Source organism: Suricata suricatta, chromosome 4, assembly GCF_006229205.1.
Source record: "Suricata suricatta isolate VVHF042 chromosome 4, meerkat_22Aug2017_6uvM2_HiC, whole genome shotgun sequence".
Lineage (NCBI taxonomy): Eukaryota > Metazoa > Chordata > Mammalia > Carnivora > Herpestidae > Suricata > Suricata suricatta.
This window is the reverse complement of record NC_043703.1, coordinates 156,978,252-157,000,856: the sequence shown is the minus strand read 5'-3', so window position 1 is coordinate 157,000,856 and position 22,605 is coordinate 156,978,252. Positions and strand designations below refer to the sequence as shown.

Below are 22,605 nucleotides of genomic sequence, written 5' to 3'. Positions count from 1 at the left end.
TCTGATGCCTGGACTCAGAGCAGGGTCTGGCAAATATCTGAGGGAAGGCTGATTGCTTTTGGGATCTAGTGTAGGGCAGCCCCAAGGACAGCAGTCAGGTTGGCTGTTACAGTACTGATGGAAACCGCAATGATCTCAGTTCTTTTATCCCACGAGTTCAAAGAGACCAAGTCTGGTGGACGGGTTTTGTCAAGAGGACATTGTTCCTTGACATTTTCTTTGAACATATCTGCGTTTTACCGATTCTTCCATTCTCTCCAAGGGTATAAACAAATAAGAGCAAACGTATGCTTTACTTTAGGTAACTTAAACCTTAAAGGGCCTCTCTGGTTCCCTTCGTAGAAAGTAGCATGTTCTAGAATGTAGACAGAGGGCTATTTGCTATGTCAATGGCCTATTTATTGTAGGGTACTCCTATCGGCACCAGTTTGAATTAAGGGGAATGCCGGCATGAAGGAACAGTTATGAAATTATTCAAAAAAACTGAACTATATTTATTTCAGATAGATATGTATTTTTGAACTAGTCTAATAAAGAATTGTTGATAGTGGGAGCTGCGTTACCTAAATAAATAGATTCAAAATGACTGGGCGTGTTATCACATCAATTATTTATGTGCTTATAAAAAGCTAAAGAATATTTGGATATCGTGTGTACTCATCCAATGTTAGGATGGTCGCCCTGATATGTTATTTATTTTGCTTATTTTCTTGTTAATACTGAATTAATATTAATCATTGACTATTGAATAATCAATAATATTGAATTAATATGGTCATTAATATTAATATTAATATTAATCTCTTGACCAAATCATCACGGATAGTGGGATTCAATAGGGATTTGCCTGGGTGCTTCTGTCTGGTGACTTCCCCTGAAGTCCCTTGCCCACTGTAGGCCAGGCTGAGTGCCCACAGCATCTCTGCAGTCCTCACAGGCCCCCCACCCGTCCCTGCCCTCTACCGGGGAGGAGACGAGGCTCTGGAAGGTTCCGTGACTTGTCCAAGCCTCCCAAGCAGAAGCAGAACTGAGCCCAGACCTCTTAGGGTTCCAGACCTCTTTCCGGTGCAATGAAGGAGCATTTTCCATGAAGAGCGTGTGGTGTTGAGAAGGAGAGAAGCATTTTCCTAAGCAAAATATGGTGTGAAACTGTTTTCAAGCATTTCTATCAGCAATTATAAGAAAATATTTTGAAAATATTCGGGTATCCAAGCAGCCCTTGATAAAGCATTTGCATAAGCTCCAGTGATTATGAAGTTTGGTTTGGTGCCACCAACACTTATGGAAAACAGACTCGTTTCTGTCAAACAATTTTTCTCAGCTTCATTCAATGCATCCAAGCAAAGCACTGAGCAGGACCTGCCGTGCACGGGGCATGTAGCATTAGGGACGGCATTCTGGGCCCTGCCCTGGGCTCTGGGGAGCCCCTCGTGGCACACTGGCCCTTCTCGCTGGGACCCCCTTGACTCTTTCTCGTCTCCTTCTCCAGGAAAGTAAGCCAGAGCAGTGCTTGGCTGGCCAGAGCCATAGCCCCCGGGAGCAGCCATCACAGCTCGGCATGGCCACCAGGTACGGGGCGGGTCCAAGTGCGCCATTGCAGCCCCTTTCTGGGTCCAAGGGCGTGGCCCGGGCCCGTGGGTGCGGCTGGGGGTTGTCGAGTGTACACCTTGGACCAGGCTGACTGGGGTTGCAGCCCTGGGGCGAACGGGAACGATGGCCTGGGGTCCCCGAGAATCCAGTGGCAGCAGGCACGCCCTCAGATACCTATCCTGCGGGGTAAACGTGAGGCTCCAGGGAGGCCCCGTCACTGGAGTGCTTCTCGTGGTCATGGCGTGTGCTGGCCCTGGGCGTGCGGCACGCAGCAGTGGTGGTGACGGTGCTTGCAAAATGGGCATTAGCAGGGACTTGGGGATAAGTTTCCTTCTGAAGGAAATTGCTTTTCTCTATAGTTTGAGTACTAACTGGGACTTGTGTCGATACTTTCCTAAGCATGGATATGGATTCACATTAACTTAGCGACGGACCAGTACTGAGAACATTTGCCTTCAGGTTAGTCTGTTCCTAGGGGATGTGAGGGACCCTCTGATCGGAGGGCAAAGCCAGCGTGCACGAGTAATGATGCTGATAATGCATATTGATACCGAATGAGCCAGCATAACACCGTTTCCGTAGAGCCTTACCTTTAGCACATTCCTGTGTTTAAGGAACTCAGGATTGCGTTTCTTATGTAGCAGGAAGAAAATGCTAAGAAATTAGCGGAAGGCAAGATGCGGGTTTTGATCATTTCTGTATCTTGGAGGCGAAGCTAATGCCTGCCACACAGCAGGCATTTCATAAATGTTGCTGAGCTATTACTGAGTTGAGTCGTTCTCCTCAATATATTGTTGATTCACAGGAGAGGCGGGCTTAGATCTCCCGTCCCCAGCCTCCTGGCCCTGGATCCAAAACCCCATGTAGGTGGAAGTAGGAGGACATCTGGTTTCTTCATTGTTCTGTGTGGAGAAGAATGTGCACCTTTTCTTTTTTTAAATGTTTATTTTATTTTTGAGAGAAAGAGAGAGCACAAGCGGGGGAGGGGCAGAGAGAGAGGGAGACACAGGATCCGAAGCAGGCTCCGAGCTGACAGCAGAGAGCCCGATGTAGGGCTCGAACCCACAGGCTGGGAGATCATGACCTGAGCTGAAGCTGGATGCTTAACCGACTAAGCCACCCAGGCACCCCTAAAATGGGCTCCTTTTTGGAGCTTGCTCTCCGAATGGCCTGGCCGGCTCTTGGCCATAGTGTTAGAGGGGGCGCCCATGCTGTGTTCTGGGCGGGGCCCCGTCACTGCCCCTTCCTGCCTGACCCTCTGCCCGTCTACACTGGCAAGGGAAATGGGGTTGACTGCCATTTTCCGCCCTTTCCGACACGATTGCTTGGAGACCTTACTGTTGAGTGTGACTTGAGTGAGTCCGGACGGGAGGAGGCAGGTGTGGTCAAGGGGAGCGCAGGCTGAGGGCATGCTGTCCTTGGAAGGGCTGCGTGCAGCACCCAGGACAGAAGCTGGGGGCTTCCCGTGGGGCGCTGTTCACGCCTGTGACGGGTCGGCCGCAGGCGGTGACGGCGGACTTGGGGTCAGGCGGGCCAGGTGTGCGGTCCTGGCTTCGGGCACACTGGTCTCCGTATCCGAGCAAAGGGGCGGGGGCCCTGTCCCGGCAGTGGGAGAGGCCGCGGGGGGGACTGCATGGGGACAGGGGACACAAGCTGAGTGCGTCCGGAGCCTCCACACCAGCCAGTTAGCTGCACTAGAAACCTCCTGGGACACTTTCTGGGACACTGGCCACGGCTTCCGAACACGAGAGGCAGCGTGAGCAGGGCGGAGAGCAGAGCTCACTGTGTGATCCTCGGTGACTTCGCCACCCCACCGCGTCTCCTTCTCCATCCCTGCAACGGGGAGAAGAGTGGTGCCCGCCCCACCCATATGGGCTCACGCGGTTCCCCCCGTGCGGAAGCGGGTCCAGAGCACAAACTCCGCAGGCCACACGGGGGTGCAGCTGTAGCGGGACAGTCGGGGGGGTGGCTGTGGGGTGGACCTGGCAGGAGGTCACCAGGCGCAGCCAGTGACGACGGTGGGCAGCGTGGCCTGTGGCAGGATCCGATGCTGTCCCTCTCCCCTTCCCAGTGGCCTCCTGGAGGACCAGGGAGGGAGCTGGGGGCCGTAGGGGGGCATGGGGGCGGGGGGGACCAAGGGGACCAAGGGGAAGAGCAGCGTGACCCTAGGGTGGCTAAGCTGGAGGATCTGCTGGCGCGGTTTACCGGTTTATTGGAAGCATCGCGGGTTTATTACCATCTGCCATTGACGTGAATGCTGTTTGCGGCTGCATAGAACTCAGGGGAGACCCCGCCTCCCTGAGTTGGTCACAGCAGGCTTCTTTATCAACCCTGAAAGATGAAGACGCGGGTCCTGCGAGAGGAGATGGAGATTCTGAAAGGTACTAGGAAGTTCTGTTGAGAAAGTGAAGTGTCTCAATTATTACCGGCGTTCCTAGAGGGTCAGCCTCCCAGCGAGATCCGGGCCGCTGACTCAGGGCGTCAGGGCGCCCCTGTCATTGACAGACTCCATCGACAGAACGGCCCCCAAAGTCTCCCCATTGAGCAAACTGCTTGTCACCGCGCGAGCCGTTGAATTACCATGTGCAGAACGCATGCTGTGGCCAGCGCCCCTGGACGAGGCTCACAGCTGCTCCCCGGACGCAGACCTTCCAGCGGGCCGAGCCCTCTTGTGTGGTCCTAGATTCTTGCCGGCGCTGGAAAGCGGCCCTGCTCCCAGGCCCTCGCCGCCCCAGCGGCCCCAGCAGATGGAAACGAATGGTGACCCCGCCGTGTTCGAGTTTCCGCACCCCAGGAGCAGACGCGCATGTCTGTCGGGTGTCGTGCGAGATTTAGGTCACACTTGGATCTCATTTCACCCCAGCCTGGCTGGCTGGAGCATCACCAGCGTCCGATTCAGCGAGGGGCCTGCAACTCGTCTCTCTCTGGGTTCTAGCTGGGTGCCCCAGGACCCTGCCTGCCCCGTCTGGAAGTCTGTGCTTCAGAGGACCCGGCGTTGGTCACAGAACCTGCGGTTGCCGGGATGGGAAAGGGCTGTCGTCAGAACATGTCAATTTCCAGACGAGCCAGAGGCCCGGAGAGGGATTCTCCAGGCGCGAGGCCTCACCGGGGCTCGCGTCTCCCAGTCCGGTTCTTTCTGTCTGTCATCTGCCTGCATCCCGAGTGTTCTGGTGGGTGGGAAGCTGTTTGTTCCTCTGCATTTGGAGATGAGGAAATTAGGACTGAAAGAAAAAGAAGCTGTTTGTGCAGGTAACAGCCTGACTCCTGTGGGCTTCCGCCCGGACTCCTCAGTTCTGACTTCGGGACTGTCTGCGCTCCCCTAGAGACCGCCCACCACGTCACCGGTTAGAGTCAGCGCAGGTAGCCCAGCCTGCCGCAGACCGGCCGGGGTCTAGCCTCCACGCTCTGTCCTTCTAAAAAATTTTTTAATGTTTATTTACTTTTGAGAGAGAGACAGAGAGACAGTGTGAGCAGGGGAGGGGCAGAGAGTGAGGGAGACACAGAATCCGAGGCTCCAGGCTCTGAGCTGTTAGCACAGAGCCCGATACAGGGCTGGAACCTATGAGCCGTGAGATCATGACCCAAGCTGAGGTCGGACGCTTAACCCACCAAGCCGCCCAGGCGCCCCATGCTCTGTCCTTCTTTGTGGACCCAGTGACCCGTTCCCATGGCTCATTCCCCACAGTCCCTGTGTCCTGGCGATGACCAAGTCTGCTTTCTGATCATAGACAAAAAGTCCCAGGAGCGCAGGCCCAGGCTGTGTGCTGTGGCGACAGTGGTCGGGAGCATTGGCTGGATGAGCTCCAGGCCCTGCCCCGCAGCCCTCAGGCCCCGCCCCGCAGCCCTCAGGGACCCTCTTGTGGGGCCAGGACAGCCGCTCATCCTCGATGCGGAAAGGCCCCACAAAGAGCTGGTGGAAGTAACAGAAGAGGGTGCCATGTCTGGTGTCCTGCACGTCTCCCTAGTTGGGGGCAGTTGGGGATGGCGGGGACTGCTCTGGAAGCACACGTGGGATAAGAGAGCAACAGGCTGCACAGGAGTGGGAAGGGAGGCCAGGAAGCCGGGAGGCCACGGGGCATTGGCATTGTGAGGTCAGAGCCCACAGAGATAAAATGATCAGGTCCTAAGTGTATCGGTCTTGCATAAAGGGATGTCCAGAGCAGGAAGCTTTGCAGGCCGGAGTGAGGATGGGACCTGCCTGCTTGGGGCCACTCAGCTGTTTCCCCTCAGCCTTAACCGTTAACGTTCATTGACTTTGTAGAGTGTTAGGATGTTGGTGAGGATAATGGTCCCCGGAAGCAGGAAGCAGGAAGCCGCTGGGTTGGGGATTATGCCACAGCGGGACTTCAGTCCAGGGAACAAGTCATTAGGGACAGGCTTCATATGAGCTGTTTAAAGAAAACGAGCCTGCTTCCCACCGGCGCCTCCCAGCCCTTCACCAGACGGAGACGTGTGGAGGAGTCGGGAGCATGGCCTGTGGCTTCTGCGCGGGCAGACGAGGTGCGCAGGACGGAGCCGGCTCGGGGGTTCCGGAGAAGGACGGATGTCTTCCTTGTCTTCACCAGCACCTGCTGAGTTATTCGGAAATGTGTGTTTGGCGGGGTGCCGGGGTGGCTCAGTCGGTTAAGTGTTGGACTCCGGCTCAGGTCATCATCTCACAGTTCATGGGTTCGAGCCCCATGTTGGTCTCTGTGCTGACACCTCAGAGCCTGGAGCCCGATTCTGTCTCTGGAGGAAGCCAGATTCCGTGTCTCCCTCTCTCTCTGCCTCTCCCCCACTCGTGCTCTCGCTTTCTCTCAAAAATAAATAAACATTTAAAAAAATGTGTGTTTGGAGAGGTGGGAACACGGAACTGCTCAGTCAGGGTGTGTGGAAGTTTGGACTTCTCGTGCTTGGCCCGCAGCCTCAGGGACTAGAAGAGAAGGTTTCCGAGCCTGCTCCCCCTCCTGGGCAGGGAGCGAGCTTAGCCACCTTCCTCAGGAAGAGGAGCATCTGGGTGGAAACTAGAGCGATGATGGCGAGTCCACAGCGGAGCGAAGGAGGAGAGGCGGCCCCTGTGAGGACGGCCACAGGTGCATGAATGGGGGCTGGCGAGCGCTCCTTGATAAAGGCGACGGCACATGGGACACGACCGCCGGGAGCCGGCCCCAGGGGGAGACCCGCTGCGCTGTCACTGATTTGGGCCTAGTGCATTTTTAATGGCCGCCCAGACGCAGTTCCTCACTGGTGATTACGTCACGGTGTGTTCCAGAATAAAGCACGAGTCGTCCTCCAGCGACGAGGAGCACGCTGCTGCCAAAGCACCCAGTGCGGGCCACCTCCCCCTGTTGTCCAGCGTCAGCTACAGGAAGACCCTGCGGCTCACGTCGGAGCAGCTGGTGAGTGCCTCGTGTTCCCTGGTCGTGTTCGGGCCCCTCCCACGCCCCAGCCCAGCGTCGCCTGTCCAGGCTGTCCCCGCCCCCCACCGCTTCCCCTGTGTCTCCCCTGGCATAGCCCCGGAGGCTCCTGTTTTCAAGTGTTGGAGGAGGACAGCCTGATGGAGCTCATTTCTCCTCAGGTTTCAGTGACTGATAGACTCGACCCTCCAGGCTCTTTCTGCCTTTGGAGAGCTGTTGGTTACCTCAAGTGCGTCTCCTAAACTGGGGTAAATCAAGCACTCGCCGGGGGGTCTGGGGAGTGTCAGGTGCCAGGGGGCATCATGGTCACAGTGTCTTCTTAAGTTTTCATCAGACCCTTCCTTCCTGCCCCTTGTTTCCCACGAACAGTCGGAGAGCACGTATCCCCCCTTTTGTTTTTTATTCTGAGACTTGACGGGGGGCGCAGCCTTAGCCGTGATGGTGCTTCATGGGAAAAAGGCGCAGACACCCCCCCCTTTCCCCCCGCTTAACGCCGCCAGCTCGCCCTGTCCCCGTGTGGCCCCCGGCCAGGCAGCAATGCTGAGGGCGCCTGGAGCCCGGCAGCCGGCTGGCGTGCACTGGAGGGTCCCTCTGAGTCTGCCGTGATGGCCCGGGGTCCGCGGTGGTCCAGGGAGGCACTTCCACGCTTGGCTTTGGCCCCCCTTCGTATTTATCCATTGGAGCAGTGAGTGGGTCCTGTTCTGAAGTTGGCCTTACTAGGACAAGGCTTCCTGCCTGTCCCCCACCCCCGCCGCAGAGGGTGGGTGAGCTGCCTGTCAGGCGGGCCTGGGGGCCCTGGGCTGCAGGAGCCCACACCACGTCCTCCTCGAGAGCAGAATGGACGGTGGCCAAGGGCAGGGAGCTTCAAAATGATCCTAGTGTCACGTCGCCTGGAACAGAAGCCAAGCATCCCTCAGCCGGGGCTGTTCGCTCAAGGTGGCCCCGTGGTTCACGTTTTTCAGAAAAGCTTGAAGTTGAAGAATGGCCCCAACGACGTGGTCTTCAGCGTGACCACGCAGTACCAGGGCACGTGCCGCTGCGAGGGCACCATCTACCTGTGGGACTGGGACGACAAAGTCATCATTTCCGACATCGACGGGACCATCACCAGGTAGGCCTGGGGCACCGGGGCCCGTGCGGTCCAGTTTCTAACGCAGCCTTGGGGTCTTGCTTTAGCAAGTCACAGACTTTAACGTTTAAAGTTTTATTTATTTTTGAGAGAGAGAGAGAGAGAGCGTGAGCAAGGGAGAGGCAGAGAGAGAGGGACACGCAGGATGTGAAGACAGGCTCCAGGCTCCAAGCTCTTAGCACAGAGCCTGACGCAGGGCTCGAACCCATGAACCCTGAGATCATGACCTGAGCTGCAGTTGGGCGCTCAACTGACTGAGCCACCCCGGTGCCCCAGCGAGTCATGGACTTGATGCGTGCTCAGGGGAGGGGCCTTTCGTGTATTAACGCGTCCCTCCGTGGGCGTCCTCATCTGGTTCCTTTGGTTTTGGGCTTTGCTCTCCGGAAAGTAAGGCGCGATTTTCTTTGTGCATCTTCCGAGGCATTTCTGGTTCAGTGGATTGGAGTGGGCTCTTTTCCCATTTGTCGTGCCCTTTTTTATTTCCTTTTTCTCATTTCTCTGTTTAGATCAGACACTCTTGGCCACATCCTGCCCACCCTTGGGAAGGACTGGACCCACCAGGGCATTGCGAAGCTGTACCATAAAGTGAGCCAGTAAGTCCCGGGCCCTCGCCACCCGTCTCTCGCACCCTGCTGGCGTGTGCGCGGCACCCCACGCTCGGGCCCTGGCTGTGAGGGGGCTGCAAGCAGGGGTGCAGCTCAGGCAGGCGGGGTCCGTGGGGGCGGGTGCAGGATTCCGAGTACACTGTGAGTCCTAATCCCGACTCCCAAGGGTGAGTTCGGTACCACAGGATGAGAAAAGAAGTGATAGGAGGGTCGAAAATTGTTGGCGGAAGGAGGGTGTTAGCTTTAGGGGAGGGACCGAGATTCAGTTCCTGCTGAGCAGTGTCACCTCAGGGGAGGGGACGTCACTATTACTAGCTTCCAGGAGTTACTGAAGAATCGGTATCATTCATTCACTGAGAGAGGAACTCGGAGGGTGAGGGGATTTGCCCCCAGCCCCCAGCTGCTGCGCATACAGCACCTTTGGCTCTGGTCTGCTCAGCCCCACGGCCCTCGCGTCTGGTCTGGTCTGTCTTCAGGGTCAGGGCCGGTCGGGTCTGTCCCTCCCCACACAGGCTCGTCACTTTCTCCATCTTTCTGTGGACTAAGGTCTCCCTCATTGGTGAAACCTCTTCCTTCAATGCTTTCTGATCTCCAGCCTCTTAAGAAAAAAATTTTTTTAACGTTTATTTATTTTTGAGAGAGAGAGAGCATGAGCAGGGGAGGGGCAGAGAGAGAGGGAGACACAGAATCCGAAGCAGGCTCCTCCAGGCTCTGAGCTGTCAGCACAGAGCCCAGCACGGGGCTCGAACCCACAAACCGTGAGATCATGGCCTGATCATGATCAGAGTCAGACACCTAACTGACTGAGCCCCCCAGGCGCCCCAGTACTCCAGCCTCTTAGAGCTGGAAGGTGCCTTAGGCCCCACCTTTCCATGGTCGAGGAAGGCAAGGAATTACAGAGTGAGGGGTGTCAGGCTGGAAAACGGGGCCTGATTCCAGCCTGATCTGCTCCCCTGTGGCCCATGGTAGGTGACGATGGGGGTGGGGGTGGGCACTCAAAGCTCTGCTGGTGCTCTGAGCACCGTTGAATGGAGTAGACTTTCTGGCCCCTCGTTCATTCATTCTTCCAGCATTTAGTGAGTGCCTGTTGTATGCTCGGCTCTGTGGCAGGTGTGGGAGGTGCGAGGTGGACGCCATCTCTGGCCTCCTGGACCTGATGCTGCAGTGGGGTCGGGGTGGACAAACCCTCAGACCCCGGTTGGGATTGAGAACTCGGATTTCTTGGTGCCCGGGCTCATCGGTTTGGCCTTACTTCCCCAGATTTCACTCCAAAACGTCACAGAACTAATACATGGTTCTTTAAAAAATAAATGAAGAGAAATCAGAACAAGTAGAGACATTTGGGAGGACAAAGCTTGTGTCTCCTTCCTTTCTGCTCTCACACCGTGCTAATCAGCTCCCCAGAAGTGGGGCCTCCGTGAGCAGCTTGGTTCTGTCGTGCTGCCCTTAAAATCCATTCACGCCTTCCGTGCGCCCCCGCACGCGCGAGCATTATTTAGTCCTCAGGTTACACCTTTTAGTAGAAAGGATATACCGTTCCGCTTCATTACCTGTGAGGTCTGCCTCCCTCTCCATGGCTACGCACATCGTGTAATTTGGGGCAGCCGTTCCGGATTTCACTAGCCTTCTGTTGATGCACGTAGGAGGCAGTTTCCAGTTTTTCCGCTGTTGCCAACAGTGATGCACCGAGCACTCAGACACACGATGCCCAGGAATAAGGGCGGCCCACGCACCGAGGGGGCGCCGATGGAGAGTGGATTCCCAGGAGTGGGATTCCTGGTAGGAGGGGGAGCACGTTCGCAGATCTGCCGGGCGGAGCCAGATTGCCCCTCCGCCGACGGAAGCCCAGGCCACAGCCTTGCGGACAGTGCGTGTGCAGGCCCCCGCTTCCCCACAGCCTCACCGCGGCTCACCTCTCACCTCGAAGGACGAATCCACTGAGGGCCTGCCTTGACTTGCATGACGCTGAAAATTGCATCTATTTTTAGTTGGAAGAGACTCTCACGAGTCAGGATACCGAGACGCTCGCTGCCTCAATCATTTTGGGCTTGGAACATAAATCTCCTTTCCTTACTGTACATTAAAAAAAAAAGGCCTAGTTACATTTTCCCCCCCAGAAAAGAGATCTTTTGGGGAAGTCAGGTAGGGTAGCTTACCAGAGAGCACCTGAGTCTTCCGTTGACTGACTGCGTTGGGGCGAGTGAGGGGGTGGGTGCCGGTCTGGAAGGGGTGCAGGATGCTTCCTGTGTTTTCGCTGGGGCTGAGGCGACAGGCTTGACGTTTGTTTGTTCGCTGAGTGTGATGTGTCTCCTCAGTGGCTCCCAGGCCGTTAGGCTTCCGGAACAATCTGCACACAGGGCTCGGCTGTGGCCTTCGGGAGTCTGCACGGAGTGCCTCTGGGGGGGCTCCCGATGTGGCTTTCCCCGGCTTCTGCTGCGTCCTCAGTTTCCCAGTGTCTCTGCAGACCTTCCGGCTCTAATCCAGGCCACATCCCACACTCGGTGCTTCGGTTTCCCATCTTCCGCCTCCGCTCGAAGGGTGGCCTCTGCCCGGCCTGCCTGTACCTCCGAGTTTTGTCTCCACGCTTCCCTGCGTGCCATGCCCAGCTCAGACGCCGTGGTCCTCACAATGCCTTTCTGGGCAGAGTCGGCGACCCCGTGTGCCTCTTACCTGCTTCCTGAGCTCTGTCCTGACCCCCAGAGGCTCGGGCTGGCTTGTCAGAGTCCTGGTATGGGTCAGGCGTGGTGCGGCGTTCCCGCAGCTGACTGCTGGTCAGCGTGAACCCCGATGCTGGCCGCACCCCACGTGCCGCCTCCTCCAGGGTGTGGGGACAGAGGACCGGGAAGGGTGGGGGGGAGGCTTCCTCTTCTCGTGAGTCCGGGTCATTCCTTCGATGCCCTCCTGTGATCACCCGCAGGCCTGGTCAGAGATGTGTTTGGCATGTTCACCAGGAAGGTGGTGCTCTCTACTTCAGGATGTGGGGACGGATCACACTGTCCTCACTCTGCTTCTTTGGAATTTAGGTAGCACTTAAACTTTCTGCACTGCAGTATCGAATGGAAACGCCAGTCTTGCAGATAGCCACTTGTCTGAAAACAACAGAAAATGAGGGCAATTTTCTTTTTCTCCAGATGTGATTACTTTGTTGAATACAGTCAGCGGTGAGAAATTATCTGTGGAGCTGTGTTACCTTGTTCCTAGAGAGGCCTCTGTCTAAAATAGCTGGGTTGGTTGTCAATTAAAAGTAACCGTAGCCAATAGAAATGGAAGATGTGAGTCTCTTCCCCTACGTCCAACGTGCACAAGGAAAGTAAAAGACTCTTTGCTAAAATCTCTAGATCGTTGACCTCTTGGGTCTTTTAGGGGCTAAATCTGGACAATAATTGCTCTGATTTCCCACCTTCCTTGATCCATATATTTTTTTATACTGACGGAGCCAGAAGTCGCTGTGTGTGTGATTTAGCGCGAACGAATGCTCCTGTATTTTCGTGGATGGATGAGTTGTCTGGTGGGAGGAGCGTGTCTGTGAAGTGAGGGTGCTGAGAACGGAAAGCATCACTCGCAGATGCATTAGGCTCTTTGTTTTCTCCTGCCCACAGCCGATGTTTTTCCTTCCCCTTCGGGTCTTCTTAGGGGAGTGCACGCAGTACTATCTGACAGTAAGGTTGGAAGGTCTGATGGGAGTTGGGGGGCGGCTGGGATCTGAAGGTGACGCCCTTCGCTCAGCCTGGACGCTTAGACCTGGTCCCTCACTCCCAGCCTTGGTTTCCTCATCTCTGAAAGGGGAAAATTCAGCCAGGCGGTCCCTTAGGTCACTGCCAGCCCAGAAATGCCGTGCCTGCAGGTCGTGGGGCTGCCGTCGCAAGTGCGTGTGTGGGGCAGCTGGGCGAGCTTTTCCAAGCACGATCTCCGCGAGAACCCCAGGACTTAGCCAACTCTGATCGCGAACCCCCTGCACACGGGGTCTGTGCTGGTGCCTCTCCGTCAGGGAGCTCGGGATCCCGTAGGAGCAGGTGACAGAGACCCTGTAAGGACGCAGGGAGGGGACGTGCAGGGAGATGCAGATTTCTCAGATGGCAAGTGAGGGGGAAATAATTATGATTGGAGGGGCGAGGAGGCCCTGGAGCCGGGTTTCGAGAGACGCACACTCGTCACGGGGGGAGGCAGGGCAAGAGGAGGTGGGGCTGAGAGCAAGGCCAGGGCGAGCATGGTGGGCAGGAGGCTCGGAGGCCTGGCTGAGAACAAGTCTGAGTTTGGCCTAGAGCCTTCCATCCTTAAGGGAGCAAGGGATGATCCTCCTTTTAGGCCTGCAGACGGGGCTATGGAGGTCCCTATGTCCTACAAGAGTCTCGACCAAGGGCGATTTTGGCCCTCAGGGACCCATGGCAGGGTCTGGAGCCCATTTCTGAGGGCCGTGCCTGGGGGCGTGTCACAGACCCCTAGCTGGCGGAGGCCAGAGATGCTGCTCGACGTCCCAACAGAGCGGCACTGTCGGGGCTCTGCCCTGCCCCCTAGCAGTGATGTATCCAGGCCGAGACGTCCCGTGGTGGAGAAACTCCAGCCTAGACGCCTACCTTGGCACCCAGCCCCAAAGGTAATCTTTCCAAGCTATTTTAATGTCTGCCCAGGCCAGGTGTTTTCAGAGAGACACAGAGGCGGAGACACATGGGGAAACCGTTATTGCGAAGCCGGGCTGTGGGACACCTGTCCCCTTCGGCTTTGGTGTTCCCCGAGTCCTGGCCAGTTCCTGGGGTCTGCGAGGGTGAGTGGGACCACGTGTGGTTGTACCTCTGCGCACGCTCTCTCCTCGGGCCGGCTGTGTCCTTCCACCCCCGCCCCCCCTGGGGAGCCCTCAAGTCGGGGCAGGGCTCCCCAGGCGCTGGCCCCGTGTGCACCCAGAGCCCCCCCCGAGGTGTGGATGGGAGCAGCGCGTCCCGCTCCTCTGAGTGAGGAGGGAGGGGTCGCGCCCCCAGCGGCTCCCTTTGAGATAAGGTCTGGTGACTTGGTGCCCCCTGAGCATTTGATGGGAGCACTTGGTATTTCAGGCAGCTTTCCTGGGGACGAAGGCTCTGTGCCCCCCCCCCGCCCCCCACCCCCAGCGGGGGATGTCTTGGAGCTGCATTCCCAGCCAAGTTTAGTAATGGCCTTTGAAGCAGAACCTTTGCATGGTGGGAACAAGGCAGTGGCCTGATCAAACCATGACAGTTATTTGAAAATCAGGTTTTGAATAAAATTAGCATCTCCAACCCCTGCAGGTGGCCGCTTCTAGGACTTTGATGTGAAGAGCTATATACAGAAAGAGTGGGTATTTTTTAAAGACTGCATTAATTAGAGAGCTGAAATACGAAGATGTTTAAGGAAAAGGGTTGCTTGATTTTTAGATGCGTCCCTGTCCTCCAGACAAGCTGGTATTTCTGGATTCGCTTCGTGGGGAAACTTTCCTGTGTCTTGGTTTTAAAGGACGTATTTATTGATGAGCACGTCTAGAGATGCACCAGCATGAAATGTTCGGGATGGAACAGAAAGGGAGCGGGGGGTAGTTCGTGTTCTCTTGTTCAGCAGATATTTACTGAGTGTCCGTGACTTGCCAGGCACTGTTTTTGGCACTGGGGTCACAGCAAGGAATGAGACCAAGTCCCCGCCCTCAGCGCTGATGGATTAACAGAGATACCGCCAGACTGGGAACTATACTGTAGTATTAGCGCTGAGTGCTGCTGGGAAGAGTACAGCAGAGTGAGGGTTTCGTGGAGGAAGTGGGGGTAGGGGAGCGTGTGTTTACGTAGGGGGACGAGGGAGGGGCCCTCTGAGGAGGTGATGTCTGAGCAGAGACCTAGGTGCGGTGAGGGAGGGAGGGAGCCTGTGGTGTGGGGAACAGAGTTCCAGGCAGAAGGAACAGCATGTGCAGGTGCTCGGCACAGGAATGAGTGTGGCGCCTCGGAAGACTGGCAGGGGCACCTGTCTGGGGGTGGAAGAGAGGGGTGCAGGGGGTTGGAGAGACGGGTGGGGACCGGGTCTCACTGGCCTTGCAGGTCATGGCAAAGAATTTGGATTGTATCTGAGAGGATCTGGAGGGTTTGAAGCGTGATGTGCGTGTGTTTTCAGTTTTCTTTCTGTGTGCAGACTTGGCGTGGGGGGCTGGGAGCAGGTTCAGGCTGCCGCGGGTTAGAGGTAAGAGGGGGTCCTTGTTGGGGTGGACTTGAGGGGGCCCGCTGAGGCAGTGGGGCTGGGGAGCAGTGGTCATGAGAAGTAGCATCCTAGGTGGCCCTGAGTTCTGGCCTCACACCTGGCACAGCGAAGGCCGCTTACTTGCTCAGTGAGGACGTGGCAGGAGCGCCCGCAGACATTTGGGGGCACGCTGCGTTGGGGGTACATCGTGTGTCATGAGTAACAGGATGGTCTGTGCTTCCACGGATTGGTCTGGTGCTCGAGACAGGCCTCTGGACTGGAAGTATACATTTGGAAGACAGCCAGGTATAAATGGCGTTTAAAAAATGTTGAGTGTATTTTACGGAGTCCAATATATGGAAACTCTTACCATTTAACGTCAATATAAGAATCATGAATGGGATGTATCTTCTGGTTTTGTACGAAGCCTTTGAAACATGGCCTGTATTTTATATTAACAGCACATCTCATTTTGGTCATTAAACTTTCAAGGGTTAAAAAAAAAGGGAGATGCGGTCCTACTAAAGCAGTAAAGTTGTATTTCATCGGAGAATAGTCCTACGATCTGTATTTCATTCCCAACATGGTTGGTGTCCAGTGCGTGGGGCTGTCGCACGAAGCAAATCTGAAATTCTCTACAGACGCCAGCTGGGCATCCCAACGACCCTGCTCACTTGTGACACCGCTGCCCAGCGGTAGGGCGGCCGCACAGGGCAGGGGGCCGGTCCTAAGACAGCTTCTACTTAGATAGGTGCTCCCCAGTTTGCCCCCTCTTCTGCCCAACTTGGCTGCAGATCAGGGGTCCCCACAACCCATTCTCGGGCTTAATGATTCGCTATAAAGGCTCACAGAACTCAGGCAGACACTTGGGTCTGCAGAGGCACCAAGAGCACTGGGAGGGTCTCGTCTCCACAAGCAGGGGTGTCCCAGCATGTGGATGCACCCACCTGCCTCTCCCAGCCCTTAACCCCATTGCTTAGGGTTCTGTGTGGGCATGATTGATTGAATCATTGACTGTTGGTGATTGAATTCAATCTCCAGTCCCTCTGCCTTTCCCAGAATTTGTGTGTATTGGGGGGGATGTGGTGGGGGGGGGGGCTGGAAGTTCCAGCCCTCTGATTGCATGGCTGGTTCCCATGGCAACTGTGGGCCGCCTCATCAGCATAAACTCAGGTGTGTGTGGAGGAAGGGTCTTGTGTTGGATAACAGATGGTGGGTCACTCAGAAAGCCCAAGGGTCTGTGCTGGGAGCTGGGGACAAAGACTGTACACATCTGTACTGCGTCACAGCCTCACAGAGAGCCTATGCTGCTTTGGTTTCTTTGTGGCATTCAGGGCTGTTGCAGAGTGGGTGTGATTCCCTGGGGAGGAGGCAGTGAGGACCCCAGGACTCGTGCACCTACAGTCTGGGTGGAAGCGGGGCCCAGGGGCCGGTTGCTGCTGGGAGCCGACAGGGACGGAGGCAGGAGGGAGGTCCCAGAAACGGGGGGGACTGAGGTGCTTCAGAGGGAGGGGCCGTCACGTGTGCTGGGTGCTGCCGCGGAGTCTGTTCGAGAATTGCGGCATCGCCGGGACCTGGGGTGGCAGTGGCGGGCAGCGACGCAGGAGGACAAGTCCGCTTGGAGCGGGTTGACGCAGGTGGTCAAGTGCGGTCAGCGCAGACACAGCTCTTTGAAGGAGCGTCACAGCCCAGGGAGCCGGGAGATGGGGTTTGGTGTGGAGACGAACACTCGGGGGGTTGGCGGCAGTGGCCGTGTTTAGGATGAGATGAGAGAGGGCGGGTACGTATTTCCGTGCTTTCAGGAATCATCCAGCCGAGGGGGGTATTTGATGGCATGTGTCTCCGTGGTGGGTGCACCTGCAGGGGGTCCCTGTGCCCCGGTGGCTGGGCGGACCTTCCAGAGAGCCAGGACCCAAGGATGAGCAGCGCAGGTGCCAGGATCCTGGCCAGTTTGCACAGAGCCTCAGTGTCCCAGCAGTAAAGCGGAGGGAAAATCCCCACCGAACTGAGTTTCCATGATGATTAGCCCAAGTGAGGGCCGAGTGCTTGGTAGGGGACAGTGAATGCCTCCAGCTTCCTTCTCGTGCAGAATAGTGTCGTGTAGGGTGTGGCCTTGGGTGCGGGAGCTTGGGCGACGCCTTTCTTAGAGAAGCACAGATGGATCAGTTCCATCAGGTGATGCCGTGACACCCGAACGCTTTTGTCTCTCTTGCAGAAACGGATATAAGTTTCTCTACTGCTCTGCACGGGCCATCGGGATGGCGGACATGACGAGGGGCTATTTGCACTGGGTCAACGAGAGGGGCACGGTGCTGCCTCAGGGGCCCCTGCTGCTGAGCCCCAGCAGTCTCTTCTCGGCCCTGCACAGGTACGGCGCTCGCTGCCCACCTCCCGCCCCAGATCGGTGGGCCGGTTCAGCCCCTCTCCTCTCCCCCGGAAGAGTTTTGTACATTAATTTTTTTTGTACGCTCATTTGTAATGTTTTTTTGTGTGCATTTGTATGTGAATAGTGATAGGTTCTTTTCTCTCCTCCCCAATCCTGATAACTTGTGTGTTTCCCTTACATCATCGTGCCCACAAGGACCCACAGCACATTGTTGAGGCAAAATGGCCATAAAGGCACCTGGTGTTTCACCGTTAACAGGGCCTTTGCCGTGGGTTTGGGGCCCTCTTCGCTATTCCCGGTTTAATGTTTTTCATCGTGGGTAGATATCAGATTGTATCCGATGCCCTGTCGGTGTCTATTGACGTGGTGTGTGTTCTCGTCTTTTAATCTGTTACTACCGTGTTTTACTGCATTACTGGTTTAAGGGACTGAACTACTCTTGTGTCCCTGGAACACACTTCTGCACACTTCGCACATCCGTGCTTATTTGGGACGTTTGCACTGACGTCTCACGAGTGAGGTTGGCTCACGCTTGTCCTTAGCGTTTTCTCTGTGGGAAGACTTGAAAGCAACAGATTCTTCACCTTCTCTCTTGTGCTTTTCGGGGACCGCCGCACTGACTTCTGAAGATAAGAAAAGTGTTCTTGGTGTCACGGCATCTTCGACATTGAAAAATAGTCGGGTGCCGTGGAAGCCTCTTTGCTCAAGGGCACCCATTATTTGTTTATTTGTTTTCACAGAGAAGTGATTGAAAAGAAGCCGGAGAAGTTTAAAGTCCAGTGTTTGACAGACATCAAAAATCTGTTTTTTCCAAACACAGAACCCTTTTATGCTGCTTTTGGAAACCGCCCGGCTGTAAGTAGGAGAGGGGCGCAATCGAGCCCTTGAAATTCACGGTCATTTCCGACAGCGGTCATCTGAAAGGGGGGCGCGGGCGACCCGTGGCGCCGGCACCTCCCAGAAATAGTCGTAAGGAGACTGTGGTTATTTCATGGCCTCTCGTTCTCTCTGACGATTGGCTAGTGGATTTCAATCTGAAGTTTGAAGTGTCGGACTAGAAACGTCAAATTCCCAATTACTTGCTAAATTAGTAAAACAAGAACATCGAGTAGGCGTGGCCCCTTTCTAGCAGAGGGTAGAAAAAGCCAAGCCTTCACACAGCCGTGAACTTGGCATCGTGGGCTGTAAGAACCCTGCTGCGTATGGTAAAGGATTTTATGTGTCCCACCCACATTTGCCCGAGAATTCCCCTTTGGAAACTCACGCCGGAGAAAACGGGTCAGAGAATAAACAGCCTTAAGGGGTGTCAGAATCGCAGCGGATGGCGCAGGCTGCGTACCCATTGACTCAGTTCTTGCAAGGGGCCGCGGACCGAGGCCCAGAGGGAAATCGGGTTTAATACCTTCCCATCCAGCCATATTCTTTCTCTACACGCCTTGGAAGTATGGCTCGGGTTCATGAGAGTTTTATGACGCTGCGTCAGATCTGGAATATCCTGTATTCGTGTTTACAGTGAACTCTTTTTTTTTTTCTCATTTATCCTTCACCAAATACAGGATGTGTATTCCTATAAGCAAGTAGGAGTGTCTCTGAACCGAATATTCACCGTCAATCCCAGAGGAGAGCTTGTCCAGGAGCACGCGAAGACCAACATCTCCTCGTGAGTACCGCGCCCCTCGTGCGGGCCTCCTGGGCCGTGACGTTGCCGGTCTCAGCCTTGGAATGATGTTTTACGGTTTGCAGGATGCCTCTTTATCCTCCGTTTCTTATATTTTAATCTTCAGTTCCTACAGAGGAAGTCTATGTTAACTCCTCGTATTTTGTCCACAACCTCACTTTTGGACAGTCTGCGTGAACTCAGATCCCCGCGGTCTAGACTTCCCGGTTAAGGTCTGCCGCCGAGTGGAACTGAACGCATTTCAAACTAGTGGTTTGGACAAGCCTCGCAGGCAACCTGGAAATGTAACCAGCCCGAAATATCCGGCGAGGCCACGTGTGCAGACGAGACGCTCTAGGTCTTTTCACACACTGGCCCGAGATGACAGAATTGTAAGAATGCTTCTCGTCCATGTGGCCGGAGCCCCGTCCCCCGAGGCAGGGCGCTGACTGGGGCTCCTGCTGGAAACGAGGCGTCCTGGCCGGCCGCAGGGTCTCTCTGGACGTTGGTGCCCTGGGTTCCCAGCTCATCAGAGTGGGAAGCGTTTCCCCAGCCCACGTGCTGGGGAGCTTTGCCCCCCGGGCGACACTGGGCCCACGGACGTCCTGCTCGGCTGGTTTCAGAGCTGCACCATCTGTGCAGACCTAGAAAAGAGCGGGGGGCCAGAGTGACCCCACGGGGGTCCTGGGGACCCTCCTCAGAGGGGAAGGGATCTGGAGGATTGGTCTTCTCCAGACATCTCCAGCGGTTTTAGGTCGATGGGGGATTTAGGTGCCTCCCAGAGCATAGTTTTATTCCCGAGAGGACCCTCCTACCTGCTCAGGCTTAATGGAGCCCAAACGGGGGCAGCTGCAGGCTGCGGGGACAACAATGACCCCTCCCCCACGTGCAGTGCCTCTCTGCCCATCGTGCTCTGATCTCTCTGCCTGCTGCGCTCTAAGTGGCTCCGACGGTACCCACTGGTGTCTCTCTCCCATGTTCCCTGGCATGGCCCCCTCCACACGGAAGGGTTTCCTGGTCTGGAGAAGGTCTAAGAGATCTCTTTTCAGGATCAGAAAGAACTTGAGCTGATGAGACACTGCACATGGCAGGTCCCATCACAAGGGGCGTGGAAGGAGGGGTCCCAGCCCCCCTGAGGGTTCACCTCGGAGGCCAGTGAGGTCATCACATTCGCGGGGACTCTTGGCCCAGGGTGGACAGCTGCGCGGGAGGGGCCACGTCCATCATCCCACGCTGGGCGGGGTCCGAGGCCCTTCTTGTGGGGGCGGGCCTTTCTCCTGTCTCTGGCACTGAACTTGGGACTGTCACCTTGGATCCTGCGACACTGTCCCTGAGAAATCTCGGAACCACCTTCCAGCGGGGCCCTGCTGCTCTGTAGGTGCCTGTCCCCAGAGCACTCAACGGTCTGGCTCTGGGGCTGCTCCTGTGGCGTGGATGGGGGGTGGGGTGGGGGTGGGCACCTCCCACAGCCACAGGGCTCCAGTGGGTCTTAGAGCCGGGAGGTGTTTTAAAAATCTGTTTCAGTCCCAGGAAAGGCATAATGCTTGCTCATGAGGGGAGATTTTCCCCATTCTGTGCAAGCCCGAGGTTCCTCGTAAGCCCTTTGGGGGTCCTTTATTAAATACACGCTCGCGTTCTTATGGAATAAGTTATTTGCTGCCTCAGAACATGCTCATTCCTGGAGTTTGTTTCAAAAGCCCATTTTGGTTATTAGAAAATTGGAACCGGAGAGGGACCCAGTGTGACTGTGGGGGAGGACACTGGGGATGCACGGAGAGGTCTGGGCCTGTCAGAGTTTCTGGTTGGAGGCGCCCAGAGGTCTGAAAATGCATATTCAACGTAGCGACTTCCTTTTTATAGTCTAGGCCACAGAGACTAACACACAGCATCTTCTGGAGAATAACACTCAAATCGTGTGGGAGACGATTGTAGGGAGTGTTGAGAAACACCGATCTAGCCCCAACTCCGTCGTATGAAAAGATGAAGGGTCTGAGGCCCAGATAGGGCAAGACACTTGCCTAAAGTTACACAGCAAATAAGTTGGGAGGAGATCCCAGGTCTCTGGTCCCTCGTGTTAGCTGAGGCTTTTCCCCGAAGGCGAGTAATTATCGAGGGCTGATTATTCCCTAACGTTAGTAGTGTTGAATAATTCAGTAAGCGCTGAATATGCATTATTCTATTGTCGCATATGTTATTTAGTTCTCCTGTGAGCACAGGAGCAGTTTTCTTTTCCTTTCCTTTATGGTTAGGGAAGTTGTGGCTTAGAAGGATGAGTCATTTGCCTAAGGTCACTCGGCTGGTCCGTGGCAGAGCTGAAGGTCAAGTCTGTGTCCCCTTAACCTTCCCTTGCACAGTGAAGCAGCCTCTGTTTGATGCTCCGGAGATGGGCCTTCTGGACGCCTATGTGCCATACTTGTTGATTTCCTGTTACTTGGTGAGGAATTGTTCTAGAACGCCTGCCACTGAGTCCGCAGGCGTGTGTCCCGGGGTGGTGGATTTCTCCTGACTTCCAGGTCTGCGCGGGGCGCCTGGCGGGTGTCCCTCAGGGGCAGTGACGTTGTCCGCTCTCCCTCCAGGTACGTGCGACTCTGCGAAGTGGTTGACCACGTTTTCCCGTTGCTGAAAAGAAGCCATTCTTCGGACTTCCCCTGCTCAGATACTTTCAGTAATTTCACCTTTTGGAGGGAGCCGCTGCCACCTTTTGAAAACCAGGATGTTCATTCTGCCTCCCCATAAAATGTCCCGAGTGGCCTGCTGACGTCACGTGAAGACCGGGCGACTTCATTAAAGGATGTTTTGGGATCCGTGTAGCAGGAGCCCAGGAGCCTGATGCAGTCATTTGCTTCAGAGCAGAGAAAGCCGAAGGACATTTCTCTCCCATCCCCGAGCCCTGGGGGGTGGCGTTTCTGAGTGAAGGGTGCACTTTATAGGCAGGGAGTCAGGTGCGGGACAGCGTGGAAGGCGTGCCCCGGTCTCGTGGCTTAAAGCCAGAGGCAGCGCTGCCCGGCCCGTCCGCTCCCATAGCTGCTTATGGGCTCATGTGCTGTGTGGCCGCCGAAAACTAAGTACAGGTGGCTGGGAGGGAGGGGGGTCCCCGCCGCTCACCGCTCGGCTGAGGGACGCCGGATCCGCAGGACTTTGGTAGAACAGGGGCGCATCTCCATTTGCCCGGTGCGCGCTGCCGCTCGCAGGGGACGGGGCGGGGGGCTGGGGGTCCCGGGACCTGACTCTGCGGGGTATCCGCCTTCACCTCGCTGGCTTGGCCCGCGGCGGCTCCCCTGCAGTATTTGCTGACGGGTCTGATTGTTAGCCGCCAAGTCCGAGTGAGTTCTGTGATTCCTTGGGTTGGAGACGATGCAGGTCACTGGTGTATCTCCCGCCCCACCCCCACCCCGCCCCCAGTTCCGGGGCCGAGGCTGGAAGAGGTAGGCCTTAATGCATCCGCCGCGGACTTTTCGCTTAGAATGTGCTTTGCCCCGCTCTCTGCACCTTCACAGCGCCTTGAGTTCAGGCCGCAGGAGACGGTCCGAGGGGGGCGCTTCGAATCCAGCAGCGTGGTAAACGCGGCCTGGAACCGAGCTCCTGCCAAGTGACTCGTCCGGTCCTGTCGGGAGCTCTCAGATGACCCTAGGCGGTTTTACAAAAATAGTTTAAAGAAGTCATGTTCTTTGTAGGTA

At 56.0% G+C, this 22,605-nt stretch overlaps 1 protein-coding gene across 4 annotated transcripts in view; it reads left to right on the top strand.

Annotated features, from left to right (window-relative positions):
• Positions 1 to 21,758, top strand: part of LPIN1 (lipin 1) — a 72,209-nt gene extending 50,451 nt beyond the window's left edge. For 3 of the 4 annotated variants that reach the window (XM_029938284.1, XM_029938283.1, XM_029938285.1), the window contains 8 exons: positions 1,490 to 1,569; positions 6,842 to 6,968; positions 7,949 to 8,097; positions 8,622 to 8,708; positions 17,101 to 17,253; positions 18,012 to 18,126; positions 18,828 to 18,931; positions 21,505 to 21,758. In XM_029938284.1, coding sequence (XP_029794144.1) covers positions 1,490 to 1,569; positions 6,842 to 6,968; positions 7,949 to 8,097; positions 8,622 to 8,708; positions 17,101 to 17,253; positions 18,012 to 18,126; positions 18,828 to 18,931; positions 21,505 to 21,664 — 975 coding nt within the window. In that variant the 3' untranslated portion in view covers positions 21,665 to 21,758. Of the gene's footprint in view, positions 1 to 1,489; positions 1,570 to 6,841; positions 6,969 to 7,948; positions 8,098 to 8,621; positions 8,709 to 17,100; positions 17,254 to 18,011; positions 18,127 to 18,827; positions 18,932 to 21,282; positions 21,363 to 21,504 lie in introns of all 4 variants that reach the window. The other variant, XR_003908049.1, reaches the window with a different exon arrangement.
• The last annotated feature ends 847 nt before the right edge of the window (positions 21,759 to 22,605 follow it).